The sequence below is a fragment of the Coregonus lavaretus genome (genome assembly GCF_964263955.1).
Source record: "Coregonus lavaretus genome assembly, chromosome: 37".
In the NCBI taxonomy this organism is placed as follows: Eukaryota; Metazoa; Chordata; class Actinopteri; order Salmoniformes; family Salmonidae; genus Coregonus; species Coregonus lavaretus.
The window spans coordinates 28,720,068-28,738,776 of NC_140024.1; the positions used below are offsets into that span (position 1 = coordinate 28,720,068).

The window sequence follows — 18,709 nt, forward strand, 5'->3', positions numbered from 1 at the left end:
AGTGCTCCATTGATTAACCCATTACAGTCTAAGCCCTGTCTAAGCCGGGGGAGAAGGTCATACTAAGGATCATTTTGCTATTAGATTTTTTATTTGAATACAGGGACTGAACCAAATGTCAGGGCAATGTCTTTCTACCGTAACACCGGCGCATTGCCCCGTCCAAGCCATGGGATGCATCCCAAATGGCACCCTTTGCTCTATATAGTGTACTACTTTTGACCAGAGCACCTATGTAAGGCATAGGGTTCCATTTGGGATCCCGCCATGGTGTTACAGTGAAAAATAGGCCTCATTACAGACCTGTGGAGTGTGGGACCTATTTATCAGCTGTGGCAAAGTAGGCCAGCAGAACTGTCTGGCTACATCCCAAATGGCACCCTATTCCATATGTAGTAGCACCTTATTCCCTATGTAGTGCCCTGGTCAAAGGTATTACACTACATAGGGAATAAGGTGCAATTTGGGACGCACACCCTTTCTGGCACAGCAAGAAAAGGAGCTGGAGATTAATTTGCTGATTCAGCTTCAATAAAGACCCAGCAGAGATCCCTCATCATGTGCTTAACAGGGTTTTCCCCACTCTGTAATTATTCCTATAAACGTCCCAGCAGCTGTTTTAGGTACAGCAGAAAAGGACTTCTGTCTGAAGTGCATGCGTGTGCGTGCGTGAGGTTTTAGCTTTTAGCAGCAGGCAATAAAAGGGCCACCCAAAGCCGGGGTCCTTAATAAGCAGTGGTTGTCAGGGGGCTGGTGCTATCCGGGATCCTTAGGACGTCCTTAACCTTAACCCCTACCCCTACCCAAACCTTAACTTTAACAATAACATGAACCCTTGCCTTAACTATTTAAATTTCAACTTCAATAGGTTGACGTCAGATCCCGTTTAGACTAGTAGCACCAGGGACAGGTTGAGGTCAGGCCATAGGGTCGCAGGAAGACATGAAAGGCTGTGAGAAACACGCTGCAGATTCTGAGCTTGTTTCACATCAACTGGAGACTGCAGACTGACTGATCTACAAATCACCTTGCATCCTAAATAACTAGTCATTATGATTTGTAGATCAGTCAGTCACAATTACCCACAATGCACCACAGATGTAATGCTATCGAACACAGTCTCTGTTTATCGATTTCATCCCATTTGAAACAAACTACAACTTACAAAGGCTTTATAGGGCATTAGGAAAGTCTTCATCATTTTCTATGGCGATACCGGTAGCAATTGACTGTTCTGTCTGAGGAAGACTTTTGTGGGTGCGTGTGTGTGTGCTTGTGTGAGTGCGTGCAGGTGTGTGTGGCAGAGGAAAAATATATACACTACCGTTCAAAAGTTTGGGGTCACTTAGAAATGTCCTTGTTTTCGAAAGAAAAGCAATTTTTTTGTCCATTAAAATAACATCAAATTGATCAGAAATGCAGTGTAGACATTGTTAATGTTTTTAAATGGCTATTGTAGCTGGAAACGGCTGATTTTCTATGGAATATCTACATAGGCGTACAGAGGCCCATTATCAGCAACCATCAGTCCTGTGTTCCAATGGCACGTTGTTTGCTAATCCAAGTTTATCATTTTAAAAGGCTAATTGATCATTAGAAACCCCTTTTGCAATTATGTTAGCACAGCTGAAAACGGTTGTGCTGATTAAAGAAGCAATAAAACTGGCCTTCTTGAGACTAGTTGAGTATCTGGAGCATCAGCAATTGTGGGTTCGATTACAGAATCAAAATGGCCAGAAACAAAGGACTTTCTTCTGAAACTCTTCAGTCTATTTTTGTTCTGAGAAATGAAGGCTATTCCATGCGAGAAATTGCCAAGAAACTGAAGATCTCGTACAACGCTGTGTACTACTCCCTTCACAGAACAGCGCAAACTGGCTCTAGCCAGAATAGAAAGAGGAGTGGGAGGCCCCGGTGCACAACTGAGCAAGAAGACAAATACATTAGTGTGTCTAGTTTGAGAAACAGACGCCTCACAGGTCCTCAACTGGCAGCTTCATTAAATAGTACCCGCAAAACACCAGTCTCAACGTCAACAGTGAAGAGGCGACTCCGGGATGCTGACCTTCTAGGCAGAGTTGCAAAGAAAAAGCCATATATCAGACTGGCCAATAAAAAGAAAAGATTAAGATGGGCAAAAGAACACAGACACTGGACTGAGGAAGATTGGAAAAAAGTGTTATGGACAGACGAATCGAAGTTTGAGGTGTCGGATCACAAAGAAGAACATTTGTGAGACGCAGACCAAATGAAAAGATGGTGGAGGAGTGCTTGATGCCATCTGTCATGCATGGTGGAGGCAATGTGATGGTCTGGGGGTGCTTTGGTAGTGGTAAAGTGGGAGATTTTTACAGGGTAAAAGGGATCTTGAAGAAGGAAGGCTATCACTCCATTTTGCAACGCCTTGCCATACCCTGTGGACGGCACTTGATTGGAGCCAACTTCCTCCTACAACAGGACAATGACCCAAAGCACAGCTCCAAACTATGCAATAACTATTTAGGGAAGAAGCAGTCAGCTGGTATTCTGTCTATAATGGAGTGGTCAGCACAGTCACCGGATCTCAACCCTATTGAGCTGTTGTGGGAGCAGCTTGACCGTATGGTACGTAAGAAGTGCCCATCAAGCCAATCCAACTTGTGGGAGGTGCTTCAGGAAGCATGGGGTGAAATCTCTTCAGATTACCTCAACAAATTGACAACTAGAATGCCAAAGGTCTGCAAGGCTGTAATTGCTGCAAAAGGAGGATTCTTTGACGAAAGCAAAGTTTGAAGGACACAATAATTATTTCTATTAAAAATCATTATTTCTAACCTTGTCAATGACTACATTTCCTATGCATTTTGCTATATTTCCTATTCAAACTAATTTCATGTATGTTTTCATGGAAAACAAGGACATTTCTAAGTGACCCCAAACTTTTGAACGGTAGTGTATATATTTCAATACAAAATACCTTTACCCCAGAGTGGCCTTATGCTGATTGTAACCATCAGTATTGGATATTACATGTAACTATCAGTATTGGATATTACATGTAACCATCAGTATTGGATATTACATGTAACCATCAGTATTGGATATTACATGTAACCATCAGTATTGGATATTACATGTAACCATCAGTATTGGATATTACATGTAACCATTAGTATTGGATATTACATGTAACCATCAGTATTGGATATTACATGTAACCATCCGTATTGGATATTACATGTAACCATCAGTATTGGATATTACATGTAACCATCAGTATTGGATATTACATGTAACCATCCGTATTGGATATTGCATGTAACCATCAGTATTGGATATTACATGTAACCATCCGTATTGGATATTACAGTGCATACCAGAGAGGATGATAATAGTCTTGGTTAGCTACAACACATGAAACAACAGTGGCAGGAAGATAATATGGGGGTGTGTATATGATGCCTGGTTTGGCACGTAACACGGCAACAAGCTATTTGGAAGCCTTCCCTCTTCCCAGAGTGCTTGTGTCACGTCCTACATAAATCAGGAGTGGGATGACGTATGATTTACCTGTTTGTTTCATTGTGTCAAGTATGTATTAACCTGTCAATGGCACTTTAAACACTGATCTAAGGTTTTGAGTTAAAGTCAGGTTTTAGGGAAGGTAAATTGATCCTAGATCTGTGCCTAAGGGCACCTTCTACCTGGAGGTATAAATCATATGTGTGTTCTCCTCAGTAGCCCTCCAGGGAACCTCTTCTCAGTAAAGCCTGGCTACTTCTAGGAAGAATCCACACATACTAATTTCAATGTTTAACTCTCTTTTTCCCTCCTCCCTAACCCAATCTCACCCTTCTCTCTTTCTATTACTCTTCCCCCTCTCTCTCCCCTATACCTCCCGCTCTCTTCCTCTCTCCCCCTCTCTCTCTACCAACTCTCTCTCTCTCCCAGGACCCTGGAGGAGGCCGCACTAGTGGCAAAGGACACTGTTGTGTGTGGCTTTCGCAACGAAAACAGGGCCTGGTGCCTGTGTGTCTGGCGGGGCTGGGGCCCCCGAGAGCTGGAGCTCTTCTACCAGTCCTACGAGGATCTGGGGAGGCTGGAGACTAGTATGAGGAAAAGAAGGTAGCCGTTGTACGGCACCGGCCGCAGTGGCCCAGGCAGGGGCTAGCAGTCACAGAATCACAGCTCTCTGTGTGAGAGCGGGAGGGAAGGAGAAGGAGGGGGAGATAGAGAGTGTGTGTGTGTGTAGAGAGAACTCGGCCAGGGGGAATACACACTCACAGGCCCCCAGTGTTCAGGTGACGGGGAGAGGAGAAGAGAGGGAGAGGAGAGGAGGGGTGAGGGAGATGGGGAAGCAGAAGAGAGGACAGGACAGGACAGGAGAGATTGGGAGATGTTGACAGGAGACACAGGGAAGGGGGAAGGATGCCTCACCCTGTCTCAGCTTGGGCCCAAACCCCCAGGGACCCAGTCAAAAGCCCCTGTGTGCCCCCAACACACCCCACACTTCCTCCTCTGGTGCCCCCCAACACACCCCACACTTCCCCCTCTTGTGCCCCCCAACACACCCCACACTTCCCCCTCTGGAGCATCACTAAGATGGACTGACCACCAGTTAAACCTGAACCTGAGGAAAAGTAGTGCACATTCCCTACATAAACAGGGAATAGGAAAGCCATTTGGGACACACCCTGAGTGTTGATACCAGCATGGGAGGTTTCTCTAACTTCACTGCTGTGTTAGTGAGATGGTGTTAATTTATGGTGTAATATCTTAAAATCCTCTTCAGTGTAAATAGACTGTATTGTGTATATACTGTACGACCGTGAATAAACTTCTCATAATAGTAGAAGTCTGTGTTGAATGGAAGCTTTATTAACCTCTTATCAAACCTGCCTGCTGTGTCTATCAAATGTAAGAGAGTTGCCTGCACCCCTCCTCTCTTTTTCAACCGACCCTCTCCCCTCATTCAGGGAAGACATAAGGGAAGGAGGGAAGCTTCTGGGCAGATTGAGAGAAGGATAAAGAGGGAGGGGTACAGGGGGCACGTTGAGAGGGGAACGGGGGTAGAGATGGGAGGGGGTAGGTAGGTAGAACGAGGGATACGTGTAGAGAGAGAGCGGTAGGGGGCAGGTAAGTTCTCCAACACAGCCCTGCTATAACCTGACCCTGACCGCTGATGTGGAATGATGGATGGATGAAAGGAGGGAGGGAAGGGATGATGGATTAATGAAGGGAGCGATGACAGGGGCCCCTCCTGGAGGGAGGAATACAGGGGGCTTGGACCATACTATGACACAAGCTGACAGGTATCATACACACACACACACACACACAAAACATTGAACCTATACAAACACACACCATTGAACCTTTACACACACACACACACACACACACACAAAACATTGAACCTACACAAACACACACAGTGCGCCAACTCTGGACAGCATGTATGCATAGTGTGGTAAATGCAACCTCCTAGAAAACAATATTATTTGAAAACCAATTAAGCATATCAGCTCAGGAATCTAACCCAGATCAAATCTCTTAACGTACTGAATAAAGCATCACGGATCAGCAAGAGGCTGTACCTTACTGGCTTTCTCACATCAGAGCGATCCAGTGACCCTGGCCTGAACAGAAGCTACAGTACTGATGGAGGTTTTCTTGGATTTGCTCGCGAAAGCATCTCGTAAACAAGGTGACAGAGTCTCTGCCAAGGGTTTACTTAAATCAAAACATGGTGGCACAGAGAAAAACATGAATGTTGCACTCAAATCTCGGGGTGTCCTCATGCAACCTCTGGCCCCGTATACACGCAGCCCATAACACGTCTGACATAGCAGTGATAATGCAACCAAGAGTTTTTCTGTACAAAATTGCAACCGCTGTGGCGACAGCACACAATTGTGTGAAAAGTTTTATGCAGGCAAACTCTCCGCTGTATCACTAAAATATCCGTTGCATCCCAACCATTGTGTCAAATGTGTTGTTCATCAGTTGTGCAACCTCAGTGTGTATGGGCCTCTGAGCTTAACCGTAGCCTATGGTTTGCTCCAACACATCTCTTCCCCTAACAGATGACCCCATAAGCACCTTATAACCTACCTCTACTAAACCACTTTAACTCTTGCTTCTAAATGTGGCCTGGACTCAGTCACTCATAAAGTGCAATCTAGATCAGGCTTTTTAGTAGCCTACAGAATGGGCCGATTGTGCGCCACCCTATGGGACTCCCGGTCACGGCCGGTTGTGACACAGCTTGGGCTCAAACCTGGGTCTGTAGTGACGCCTCAAGCCCTACGATGCAGTGCCTTAGACCACTGCGCCACTCGGGAGGCCACATTGCTAGTATTTTAACCTGGGTTAAATGAAATAAAATCGAATTTTATTTGTCACATTCGCCGAATACAACAGTATGCTTACTTACAAGCCCTTAACCAACAATGCAGTTTTAAGAAAATATAGTTAAGAAAATATTTACAAAATAAATAAACTAAAGTCAATGCAAATTGTCCGGGTGGCCATTTGATTCATTGTTAAGCAGTCTTATGGCTTGGGGGTAGAAGCTGTTAAGGAGCCTTTTGGACCTAGACTTGGCGCTCCGATACCACTTGCCGTGCGGTAGCAGAGAGAACAGTCTATGACTTGGGTGACTGGAGTCTTTGCCAATTTTTTGGGCCTTCCTCTGACACCGCCTGGTATATAGGTCCTGGATGGCAGGAAGCTCGGCCCCAGTGATGTACTGGGCTGTACGCACTACCCTCTGTAGCGCCTTACGGTCGGATGCCGTAAGGGCTTATGTCAAGGATAGCAACAACAGAATTAACGGGGTAAGTGGACATCCCCTGGCCTACATAAAGTTACAACCCCTGCCACAAACTGTTGAGGAATAACAAAGGTTAACTTTTTGAATGGGAAAGATTGGCACCATCTAATTCCATGAAATGTTGGGAACCCTTCAACATGGATCAGTTTGTCAGGTAGTCAGACAGAAGAGGGCAGTGTAGAATCCTATACTGATCTGATCTCCAGTCAGTCACACAGCTCTACTTCTGAATGAAATACACATGGGTCATGCTCATTAGGGCACACCGTGCACAGCAAAACATTTCACAACTCATTGCAACGGAAAACAAAAATGAGCATTTCAGTTCAGGTAATACCTCCCTGTTTCACTCAGTTTCCGGGTGTTTTCTTCTGTTTCTTCCAGATCAGTTTTGCCTTTTCAGATCACAATGAATAAGACTCAGCACTCCTTCTCTGAGACGCTTTGGGGCCGATTCTGACCCAAGTTAAGGGCGTGTAAATGGAACGTAATTCCCTTTTCTGCACTGTTCTCTCTCTGCGTATTCAGACCTTGAATTTAAGCATGAGAGTAGCATGCTATTCACCCGCTATTCGTTTGGGGTGGAGATCACAGAAATGAAGGTGTGTTGGAGGTGTCTACAGATACACCGTATTCTGACCTTGACTTAAGTCCCTCATAATTCCACCACATTTACTCGTGAGGAAATCAAGAATAAGGTCGAGCAAACCTGCCAGTTCCAAGTGGAAACAGCATCTACTCTATTTTTTCCGATAGAAATAACACCATTCTCCATGCACTTAAATTGATAAGAGCTATTGATAAGAGCTAGGTAAATGAGTAATCCGTTTGGAGGAGGAGATTGTAAATTCACATAGCAATTGTTTTAGATGATTTTTCCTTATGATCCCTGGAGACGAATGTGAAACCAGTCATATGGAAGCAAACAAAAAATCATATCAACATGACATGTATTGCAGCCCCTTTTCCACAGTGAAGTAGCCTATAAATAACTGTTCCATTATTCAGAATTGTAATTGTGTGCCCTCATAATTTGCGTGGATGAAATTCGTAGACCCGAGCTACAGGCTTCTGTAGGGCTGAACCTGCCTAGTTGATGTGTGTGCTTTAGAATGTTTTAATTATATATTCTGTCTTTTCTCCATTTTATTTTACAATTTGTATCATGTTAAATATTAGCCACTATAGGCAGCCACCGACAGTAATACCCACATACCTATTTTTAAATCTACCAGTTTCAAGTTGATGCTGAAACAGAGAAATATGCATAGATTACTTTTTCATTGATCCCTATATTCTGAACATGTTCTCTCTTATGTTTTCTAGTGAGTCCGTCGTCAAAATTCGAATTAAAGGTACACCGTATTTAAAGGGATGGCTTAAAATAAATGTACTGAAAACCCTATTGAATGAAAACTCCACGCCAAAATCTGTTGGCTCGCAAGTAGGAGGATTCTCAGGGGATTTATTAAATGTATTCAGCGCGTGGAAGGGAACCACTCCTGCAAAGCCCGTTACGCACCTGCATAAGGTAAGTCTGAATACCAACTACTGAGAAGTACGTAGGAAAGGCGTGCGTAGGAAAAGCGTACATTTCCTAAGTTGGAATCGGCCTCTTTGTAAATACTGGCCTTGATCCTTTAAAATATAGAGAAATAGCCTTGGAGAAAGATCACCCTCCCAAAATCCTAACCTCATCTATTAGAGGGAAAAAACACTAATCTAAATTTAGATCAGTGTCTAAAGTCAACTTTATCCTACTTCAAGACGAGGGAAGGATTGAGACGTGGACCTAAATAGCTGTGTCTCTCCTAGAGTATCCTACAAGTATTTACATCCAACATTGCAGGAGGGAATTTATATAGCTAGACACATAGGTGTTACTTCCCCTCACCTGGAAGGGTACCTTGCACCCTTATAGCAGTCACACTATCTAGCTGTGTACTCTCTCTCACACACACACACACACACACACACTCACACACACAAAGTAAGTGTGAGAATACCGCCATATACATTCCCAATGACCTCAGAAGAGCTGCTATGCGTGCAGCGATGGAAAAGTCCTTTAGTACCCTGTATCTCTGATGTGTGGAGCCATCAGCATGTTTTAAATGGTTGAGTCAGTGGTATAGTTGTGGAGTGGAAGGTTTGGCAGTGTGTGTTGATTTCCTATGTTGTGGGGGTGGGACTGTGTGTGTCCGTGTCCGTGTGTGTGTGTTCCTATGTGGCGCTAAGCAAAAGGCTAACTGGAGGGGCACGCAAAATTGTTCTCCATTTGAGAGGATTGGCCTGTGCAGAATCACTGATCTACAAATCTTTATGCATCCCTGTAACCACTCATTATGTAATGGAGATGAATGAATCTACACAGCGCTGACTGGAAGGCCCAGCTTGGACATGGCAGTCAGGCTGAAGGGACAAGAAAAGACTGGGTCTGGGGCATGGCTGGGAAAGACTCTCTCTCTCACTCACACACACACACACACAGGCAGCTTGATGACTGGTTAATGGTTAATAACCTCCAGGTGGTTGCCAGCTCTCTGGGACACAGCCTGCAGGGAGAAAGGACCCAAGCCCGGAGGGAGAAAGGGGGGAGGGGAGGAGGGAGAGGGGGGCAGGAGAGGAGATGGATGTAAAGATAGAGGGAGGAAGGCGAAAGAGGGAGGGATAGATGGAAGGAGAGAGAGGGGGAGAACAGAAAGGAGGAGAAAGACACAGGGGGAAGAGAGAATGAAGACTGGTTAGAGGGAAGGATTTAGGAGAGGAGAGGAAAGGAGAGAATAAGAGGAGTAGAGAGACAATTAGGCAGGGAAAGGAGGAAGAGCGAGAACAAAGATGAGAGAGAGGGAGGGAGGGAGAGAACAGGGATGAGAGAGAGAGAGAGGGAGAGAGGGAGGGAGGGAGAGAACGGGGATGAGGGAGAGAACAAGGATGACAGAGAGAGAGAGAGGGGGAGGGAGGGGGGGAGAGAACAGGGATGAGAGGGGGAGGGAGGGAGGGAGGGAGAGAACAGGGATGAGAGGGGGAGTGAGGGAGAAAACAGGGATGAGAGAGAGAGAGGGGGAGGGAGGGAGAGAACAGGGATGAGAGAGAGAGAGGGGGAGGGAGGGAGAGAACAGGGATGAGAGAGAGAGAGGGGGAGGGAGGGAGAGAACAGGGATGAGCGAGAGAGAGGGGGAGGGAGGGAGGGAACAGGGATGGGAGAGAGAGGGGGTGGGAGAGAACAGGGATGAGAGGGAGGGAGGGAGGGAACAGGGATGAGAGAGAGGGGGAGGGAGAGAACAGGGATGAGAGAGAGAGAGGGGGAGGGAGGGAGAAAACAGGGATGAGAGAGAGAGAGAGGGGGAGGGAGGGAGAGAACAGGGATGAGAGAGAGAGAGGGGGAGGGAGGTAGAAAACAGGGATGGGAGGGAGGGAGAGAACAGGGATGAGAGAGAGAGAGAGGGGGAGGGAGGGAGAGAACAGGGATGATGGAGAGAGCGATAGAGGGGGAGGGAGGGAGAAAACAGGGATGAGGGGGAGGGGGAGGGAGGGAGAAAACAGGGATGAGAGAGAGAGAGGGAGGGAGGGAGAGAACAGGGATGAGAGAGGGGGAGGGAGGGAGAGAACAGGGATGAGAGAGGGGGAGGGAGGGAGAGAACAGGGATGAGAGAGAGAGAGGGAGGGAGGGAGAGAACAGGGATGAGAGAGGGGGAGGGAGGGAGAGAACAGGGATGAGAGAGAGAGGGGGAGGGAGAGAACAGGGATGGGAGGGAGGGAGAGAACAGGGATGGGAGAGAGAGGGGGAGGGAGGGAGAAAACAGGGATGAGAGAGAGAGGGGGAGGGAGGGAGGGAGAAAACAGGGATGAGAGAGAGGGGGAGGGAGGGAGAGAACAGGGATGTTAGAGGGGGAGGGGGAGGGAGGGAGAGAACAGGGATGAGAGAGAGAGGGGAGGGAGAGAACAGGGATGTGAGAGAGAGGGAGGGAGAGAACAGGGATGAGAGAGAGAGGGGGAGGGAGGGAGAGAACAGGGATGAGAGAGAGAGAGGGGGAGGGAGGGAGAGAACAGGGATAAGAGAGAGAGGGGGGGAGGGAGGGAGAGAACAGGGATGAGAGACAGAGGGGGAGGGAGAAAACAGGGGTGTGAGAGAGAGGGAGGGAGGGAGAGAACAGGGATGAGAGAGAGATGGAGGGGGAGGGATAGAGAGAACAGGGATGAGAGAGAGAGGGGGAGGGAGGGAGAGAACAGGGATGAGAGAGAGAGGGGAGGGAGGGAGAGAACAGGGATGGGAGGGAGGGAGGGAGAGAACAGGGATGAGAGAGTGTGAGAGAGGGGGAGGGAGGAAGAGAACAGGGATGAGAGAGGGAGGGAGAGAACAGGGATGAAAGGGAGGGAGAGAACAGGGATGGGAGAGAGCAAGAGAGGGGGAGGGAGAAAACAGGGATGAGAGAGAGAGAGAGAGAGAGAGAGAGAGAGAGAGAGGGGGGGAGGGAGGGAGAGAACAGGGATGAGAGAGCAAGAGAGGGGGAGGGAGAAAACAGGGATGAGAGAGAGAGAGAGAGGGGGAGGGAGGGAGAGAACAGGGATAAGAGAGAGAGGGGGAGGGACAGAGAGAACAGGGATGAGAGAGAGGGGGAGGGAGAGAACAGGGATGTGAGAGAGAGGGAGGGAGGGAGGGATAGAACAGGGATGAGAGAGGGGGAGGGAGGGAGAGAACAGGGATGGGAGGGGGAGGGAGAGAACAGGGATGTGAGAGAGGGGGAGGGAGGGAGGGAGAGAACAGGGATAAGAGATGGAGAGAGGGGGAGGGAGAAAACAGGGATGGAAGAGAGAGGGAGGGGGTGAGAGAACAGGGATGAGAGAGAGAGAGGGGGAGGAAGGGAAGAACAGGGATGAGAGAGAGGGGGAGGGAGGGGGAGAACAGGGATGAGGGAGAGAGAGAGGGGGGGAGGGAGGGAGGGGGAGAACAGGGATGAGGGAGGGAGGGGGAGAACAGGGATGAGAGAGAGAGAGAGGGGGAGACGGGGAGAGAACAGGGATGAGAGAGAGAGAGGGGGAGGGAGGGAGAGAACAGGGATGAGAGAGAGAGGGGGAGGGAGGGAGAGAACAGGGATGGGAGGGAGGGAGAGAACAGGGATGAGAGAGAGGGAGGGAGAGAACAGGGATGAGAGAGGGAGATGGGGAGGGAGGGAGAGAACCGGGATTAGAGAGAGGGGGAGGGAGGAAGAGAACAGGGATAAGAGAGAGGGGGAGGGGGAGGGAGGGAGAAAACAGGGATGAGAGAGAGAGAGGGAGGGAGGGAGAGAACAGGGATGAGAGAGGGGGAGGGAGGGAGAGAACAGGGATGAGAGAGGGGGAGGGAGGGAGAGAACAGGGATGAGAGAGGGGGAGGGAGGGAGAGAACAGGGATGAGAGAGAGAGGGGGAGGGAGAGAACAGGGATGGGAGGGAGGGAGAGAACAGGGATGAGAGAGAGAGGGGGAGGGAGGGAGAGAACAGGGATGATGGAGAGAGTGAGAGAGGGGGAGGGAGGGAGAAAACAGGGATGAGAGAGAGGGGGAGGGGGAGGGAGGGAGAAAATAGGGATGAGAGAGAGAGAGGGGGAGGGAGGGAGAAAACAGGGATGAGAGAGAGAGGGGGAGGGAGGGAGAAAACAGGGATGAGAGAGAGGGGGAGGGAGGGAGAGAACAGGGATGTTAGAGGGGGAGGGGGAGGAAGGGAGAAAACAGGGATGAGAGAGGGGGAGGGAGGGAGAAAACAGGGATGGGAGAGAGAGGGGGAGGGAGGGAGAGAACAGGGATGTGAGAGGGGGAGGGAGGGAGAAAACAGGGATGAGAGAGAGAGGGGGAGGGAGGGAGAGAACAGGGATGAGAGAGGGGGAGGGAGGGGGAGGGAGGGAGAAAACAGGGATGGGAGAGAGAGGGGGAGGGAGGGAGAGAACAGGGATGTGAGAGGGGGAGGGAGGGAGAGAACAGGGATGAGAGAGCGAGAGGGGGGAGGGAGAAAACAGGGATGAGAGAGAGAGGGGAGGGAGAGAACAGGGATGTGAGAGAGCGAGAGGGGGGAGGGAGAAAACAGGGATGAGAGAGAGAGGGGAGGGAGAGAACAGGGATGTGAGAGAGAGGGAGGGAGAGAACAGGGATGAGAGAGAGAGAGGGGGAGGGAGGGAGAGAACAGGGATGAGAGAGAGAGAGGGGGAGGGAGGGAGAGAACAGGGATAAGAGAGAGAGAGGCGGAGGGAGGGAGGGCGAGAACAGGGATGAGAGAGAGAGGGGAGAGAGGGAGAGAACAGGGATGGGAGGGAGGGAGGGAGAGAACAGGGATGAGAGAGTGTGAGAGAGGGGGAGGGAGGAAGAGAACAGGGATGAGAGAGGGAGGGAGAGAACATGGATGAAAGGGAGGGAGAGAACAGGGATAGGAGAGAGCAAGAGAGGGGGAGGGAGAAAACAGGGATGAGAGAGAGAGAGAGAGAGAGAGAGAGGGGGAGGGAGGGAGAGAACAGGGATGAGAGAGCAAGAGAGGGGGAGGGAGAAAACAGGGATTAGAGAGAGAGAGAGAGGGGGAGGGAGGGAGAGAACAGGGATAAGAGAGAGAGGGGGAGGGACAGAGAGAACAGGAATGAGAGAGAGGGGGAGGGAGAGAACAGGGATGTGAGAGAGAGGGAGGGAGGGAGAGAACAGGGATGGGAGGGGGAGGGAGAGAACAGGGATGTGAGAGAGGGGGAGGGAGGGAGGGAGAGAACAGGGATAAGAGATAGAGAGAGGGGGAGGGAGAAAACAGGGATGGAAGAGAGAGGGAGGGGGTGAGAGAACAGGGATAAGAGAGAGAGAGGGGGAGGAAGGGAAGAACAGGGATGAGAGAGAGAGAGGGGGAGGGAGGGGGAGAACAGGGATGAGGGAGAGAGAGAGGGGGGGGAGGGAGAGAGAGAGGGGGGGAGGGAGGGAGGGAGGGGGAGAACAGGGATGAGGGAGGGAGGGGGAGAACAGGGATGAGTGAGAGAGAGGGGGAGACGGGGAGAGAACAGGGATGGGAGGGAGGGAGGGAGGGAGAGAACAGGGATGAGAGAGAGGGAGGGAGAGAACAGGGATGAGAGAGGGGGAGGGAGAGAACAGGGATGGGAGGGAGGGAGGGAGGGAGGGAGGGAGAGAACAGGGATGAGAGAGAGAGGGAGGGAGAGAACAGGGATGAGAGAGGGGGAGGGAGGGGGAGAACAGGGATCAGAGAGGGAGATGGGGAGGAAGGGAGAGAACAGGGATGAGAGAGAGGGGGAGGGAGGGAGAGAACAGGGATGAGAGAGAGAGGGGGAGGGAGGGAGAGAACAGGGATAGGAGGGAGGGAGGGAGGGAGGGAGAGAACAGGGATGAGAGGGGGAGTGAGGGAGAAAACAGGGATGAGAGAGAGAGAGGGGGAGGGAGGGAGAGAACAGGGATGAGAGAGAGAGAGGGGGAGGGAGGGAGAGAACAGGGATGAGAGAGAGAGAGGGGGAGGGAGGGAGAGAACAGGGATGAGAGAGGAGGGAGGGCAGGAACAGGGTTGAGAAGGAGAGAGAGTGGCGGGAGGGAAGGGGCTACAGTAGGATCCAGTCTTACGGTCCAAGACCTTCTGTATAATGAGCCAAAAGAGACTGAGCCAAGCTCAGAGAGTTAGACACACGGGAAGGAGGAGGAATATACTCTTTCATTAATACAAACGGAGGGAAAGTGGTGAAGAAAGTCACACTCACACACACACTCACACACACAGCCTAAAAGAGGCATACTCACATACTACACACAGACTCATTGACCCAATCAGGAGAAAGGAAGGAAGAAACACACACTCAGGGAGAAAGTAAGAGGGGCAGAAACACACACAGAGAAGGGAGCCCTGAAGAAGCAGAGTGGCCTGGATTGAACCCACAGGCTCCCCTCCTCATGGTCCTCACAACAGCTAACAATTACACCCCCCTCCAATCCACCATTACCCTGGATACTCTTCTCCATCTCCCCTCTCTCTCTATTTCTCTCTCTTTCTCTAGCTCCCTCTCTCTTTTCACGTCTTTCTCTCTTCCCTCCCTCTATTTCTCTCTACTTCCTTCTCTCTCTTTTCCCTGTCCTCTCTCCCCTTCCCTCTCCTACTCCCCCTCTCTCTTTCTCTCTCCCCTCCCCCTCCACCCCCCTCTCTGTCTCTCTCCGCTCCCTCTCCACCCCCCTTCTCTCTTCCCTCCCTCTCCTACTCCCCCCCTCTCTTTCTCTCGTCCCCTCCCTCTCCGACTCCCACCCCCTCTTTCTCTCTCCCCTTCCTCTCCTACTCCCCCTCTCTCTTTCTCTCTCTCTCTCCTCTCTTACTCCCCCTCTCTCGTTCTCTCTCCCCTCCCTCTCCACGCCCCCCTTTCTATCTTCCCTCCCTCTCCTACTCCCCCCCCTCTCTTTCTCTCTCCCCTCCCTCTCCTATTCCCCTCTCTTTCTCTCTCCTCTCCCTCTCCTACCCCCCCTCTCTTTCTCTCTCCCATCCCTCTCCTATTCCCCCTGTCTTTCTCTATCCCCTCCCTCTCCACCCCCCCTCTTCTTTCTCTCTCCCCTCCCCTCCCTCTCCTACTCCCCCCCTCTCTTTCCTCCCTCTCCTACTACCCCCCTCTTTCTCTCTCCCCTCCCTCTCCTACTCCCCCCCTCTCTTTCCCTCTCCCCTCCCTCTCCTACTACCCCCTCTCTTTCTCTCTCCCCTCCCTCTCCTACTCCCCCCTCTCTTTCTCTCTCCCCTCCCTCTCCTACTCCCCCCTCTCTTTCTCTCTCCCCTCCCTCTCCTACTCCCCCTCTCTCTTTCTCTCTCCCCTCCCTCTCCTACTCCCCCCCTCTCTTTCTCTCTCCCCTCCCTCTCCACCCCCCTCTCTTTCTCTCTCCCCTCCCTCTCCACCCCCGCTCTCTTTCTCTCTCCTCTCCCTCTCCTACTCCCCCCTCTCTTTCTCTCTCCCCTCCCTCTCCTACTACCCCCCTCTCTTTCTCTCTCCCCTCCCTCTCCTACTCCCCCTCTCTCTTTTTCTCTTCCCTCCCTCTCCTACTCCCCCCCTCTCTTTCTCTCTCCCCTCCCTCTCCTACTCCCCCTCTCTCTTTCTCTCTCCCCTCTCTCTCTACTCCCCCTCTCTCTTTCTCTCTCCCCTCCCTCTCCTACTCCCCCCCTCTCTCTCTCTTCCCTCCCTCTCCACCCCCTCTCTCTTTCTCTCTTCCCTCCCTCTCCCTCTCCTACTCCCCATCTCTCTTTCTCTCTTCCCTGCCTCCCCTCACTCTCACTCTCTTTCTCTCTCTCTTGCCTTCTATCGCATTAAACCTTATTTAGTTAACCTTATTTAGTTCACCTTACTTTATTTAACCTTATTTAGTTAACCTTAATTTATTTCACCTTATTTAGTTAACCTTGTTTAGTTAACCTTATTTATTTAACCTTATTTAGTTAACCTCTTGTACAGTAGTTGGTGGCAAAGAACAGCTTTAGGATCCATACATGTGTTTGACAGCTCTCTGTGAATTCCAGTTCTCCACAAGACGAGCCCCCATGTATGACAGCAGAGAGCGCAACATTTATTCCACATTTCCTCTGACTGGAGGAGAAAGAAGATCAGCCAAAATTTACTCTCTGATTTCACGCATATGATGACAGCAACATGCAATAACGCAGAGCATAACCCTTGGTTTTATGAGACTTGGCATGTCAGCCCTCTCGCTTGTTCCTTCACTCTCTCTCTCTCTCGTTCCTTTTCTCCTTCGCTCTCTCTCTCTCGTTCCTTTTCTCCTTCGCTCTCTCTCTCTCGTTCCTTTTCTCCTTCGCTCGCTCTCTCTCGTTCCTTTTCTCCTTCGCTCTCTCTCTCGTTCCTTTTCTCCTTCTCTCTCTCATTCCTTTTCTCCTTCTCTCTCTCTCGTTCCTTTCTCCTTCGCTCTCTCTCTCTCGTTCCTTTTCTCCTTCGCTCGCTCTCTCTCTCGTTCCTTTTCTCCTTTGCTCTCTCTCTCATTCCTTTTCTCCTTCTCTCTCTCATTCATTTTCTCCTTCGCTCTCTCTCTCTCTCGTTCCTTTTCTCCTTCGCTCGCTCTTTCTCGTTCCTTTTCTCCTTCGCTCTCTCTCTCATTCCTTTTCTCCTTCTCTCTCTCATTCCTTTTCTCCTTCTCTCTCTCTCGTTCCTTTCTCCTTCGCTCTCTCTCTCTCGTTCCTTTTCTCCTTCGCTCGCTCTCTCTCTCGTTCCTTTTCTCCTTTGCTCTCTCTCTCATTCCTTTTCTCCTTCTCTCTCTCATTCATTTTCTCCTTCGCTCTCTCTCTCTCTCGTTCCTTTTCTCCTTCGCTCGCTCTTTCTCATTCCTTTTCTCCTTCGCTCTCTCTCTCGTTCCTTTTCTCCTTCGCTCTCTCTCTCTCTCGTTCCTTTTCTCCTTTGCTCTCTCTCTCGTTCCTTTTCTCCTTCACTCTCTCTCTCTCGTTCCTTTTCTCCTTCTCTCTCTCTCATTCCTTTTCTCCTTCGCTCTCTCTCTCTCATTCCTTTTCTCCTTCGCTCGCTCTCTCTCGTTCCTTTTCTCCTTCGCTCGCTCTCTCTTGTTCCTTTTCTCCTTCGCTCTCTCTCTCTCATTCCTTTTCTCCTTCACTCTCTCTCTCTCGTTCCTTTTCTCCTTCTCTCTCTCTCTCATTCCTTTTCTCCTTCTCTCTCTCTCTCATTCCTTTTCTCCTTCGCTCTCTCTCTCATTCCTTTTCTCCTTCGCTCTCTCTCTCTCGTTCCTTTTCTCCTTCGCTCTCTCTCTCTCGTTCCTTTTCTCCTTCACTCTCTCGCTCTCGTTCCTTTTCTCCTTCGCTCTCTCTCGTTCCTTTTCTCCTTCGCTCTCTCGTTCCTTTTCTCCTTCACTCTCTCTCTCTCTCTCGTTCCTTTTCTCCTTCGCTATCTCTCTCTCGTTCCTTTTCTCCTTCGCTCTCTCTCTCTCGTTCCTTTTCTCCTTCACTCTCTCGCTCTCTCGTTCCTTTTCTCCTTCGCTCTCTCTCGTTCCTTTTCTCCTTCGCTCTCTCGTTCCTTTTCTCCTTCACACTCTCTCTCTCTCTCTCTCTCTCTCGTTCCTTTTCTCCTTCGCTATCTCTCTCTCGTTCCTTTTGTCCTTCGCTCTCTCTCTCGTTCCTTTTCTCCTTCGCTCTCTCTCTCGTTCCTTTTGTCCTTCGCTCTCTCTCTCTCGTTCCTTTTCTCCTTCGCTCTCTCTCTCGTTCCTTTTCTCCTTCGCTCTCTCTCTCGTTCCTTTTCTCCTTCGCTCTCTCTCTCTCGTTCCTTTTCTCCTTCGCTCTCTCTCTCTCGTTCCTTTTCTCCTTCGCTCTCTCTTTCTCTCGTTCCTTTTCTCCTTCGCTCTCTCTCTCTTTCCTTTTCTCCTTCTCTCTCGCTGTGTATGACTGTGTGACTGTTTATGTGTGTCTATCCCCCTTACCCTACTAAAGTCAGAGCTCAAGGTGAGACACAGGAGAATAACCCAACACATGAATTGATAGATAAAACATCACCAACACACTGAATGTATCTCCTGTACTCATGGTCAGTAGAGATAGTGTAGTACACACAAATCTTATGCAGCAACCTGAAGTCTGTGGTTCAGGGGTTAAATCCCTGCCTTCCATCCACAAGGTTGTGGGGTCAGATCTTCCCTCCGGTGCTTTGTGTATGTTTCCACAATTCTCGATGTCAACCATACAAAGAGAAGTGTATGGTTAAATTTCTGGTTAAATCCCTGCCTTCCATCCACTAGGTTGTGAGTGCGATCCTCATTTGTTGTACATTACTGGAAATGTCTATGTCCAAATTACGAAGAGAAGTATTTAAAGCTGAATGAGTCTGTTGCTCAGGTGTACGGATCTCACCCCATAAGTACAGGGTTGCACGTTCAAACCCAGTTGCAGCTCTGGATCATGGACTCCGCTGCAGAGT

General features: G+C 49.8%; 1 protein-coding gene across 1 annotated transcript in view; it reads left to right on the forward strand.

Annotated features, from left to right (window-relative positions):
- lrrk1 (leucine-rich repeat kinase 1) overlaps nt 1–4,832 on the forward strand; it is a gene marked incomplete at its 5' end in the record, with an annotated part of 62,607 nt that extends 57,775 nt beyond the window's left edge. The window contains one exon of the mRNA XM_084154122.1: nt 3,931–4,832. Coding sequence (XP_084010248.1) covers nt 3,931–4,108 — 178 coding nt within the window. The 3' untranslated portion in view covers nt 4,109–4,832. The remainder of the gene's footprint in view (nt 1–3,930) is intronic.
- Nucleotides 4,833–18,709: the final 13,877 nt, after the last annotated feature.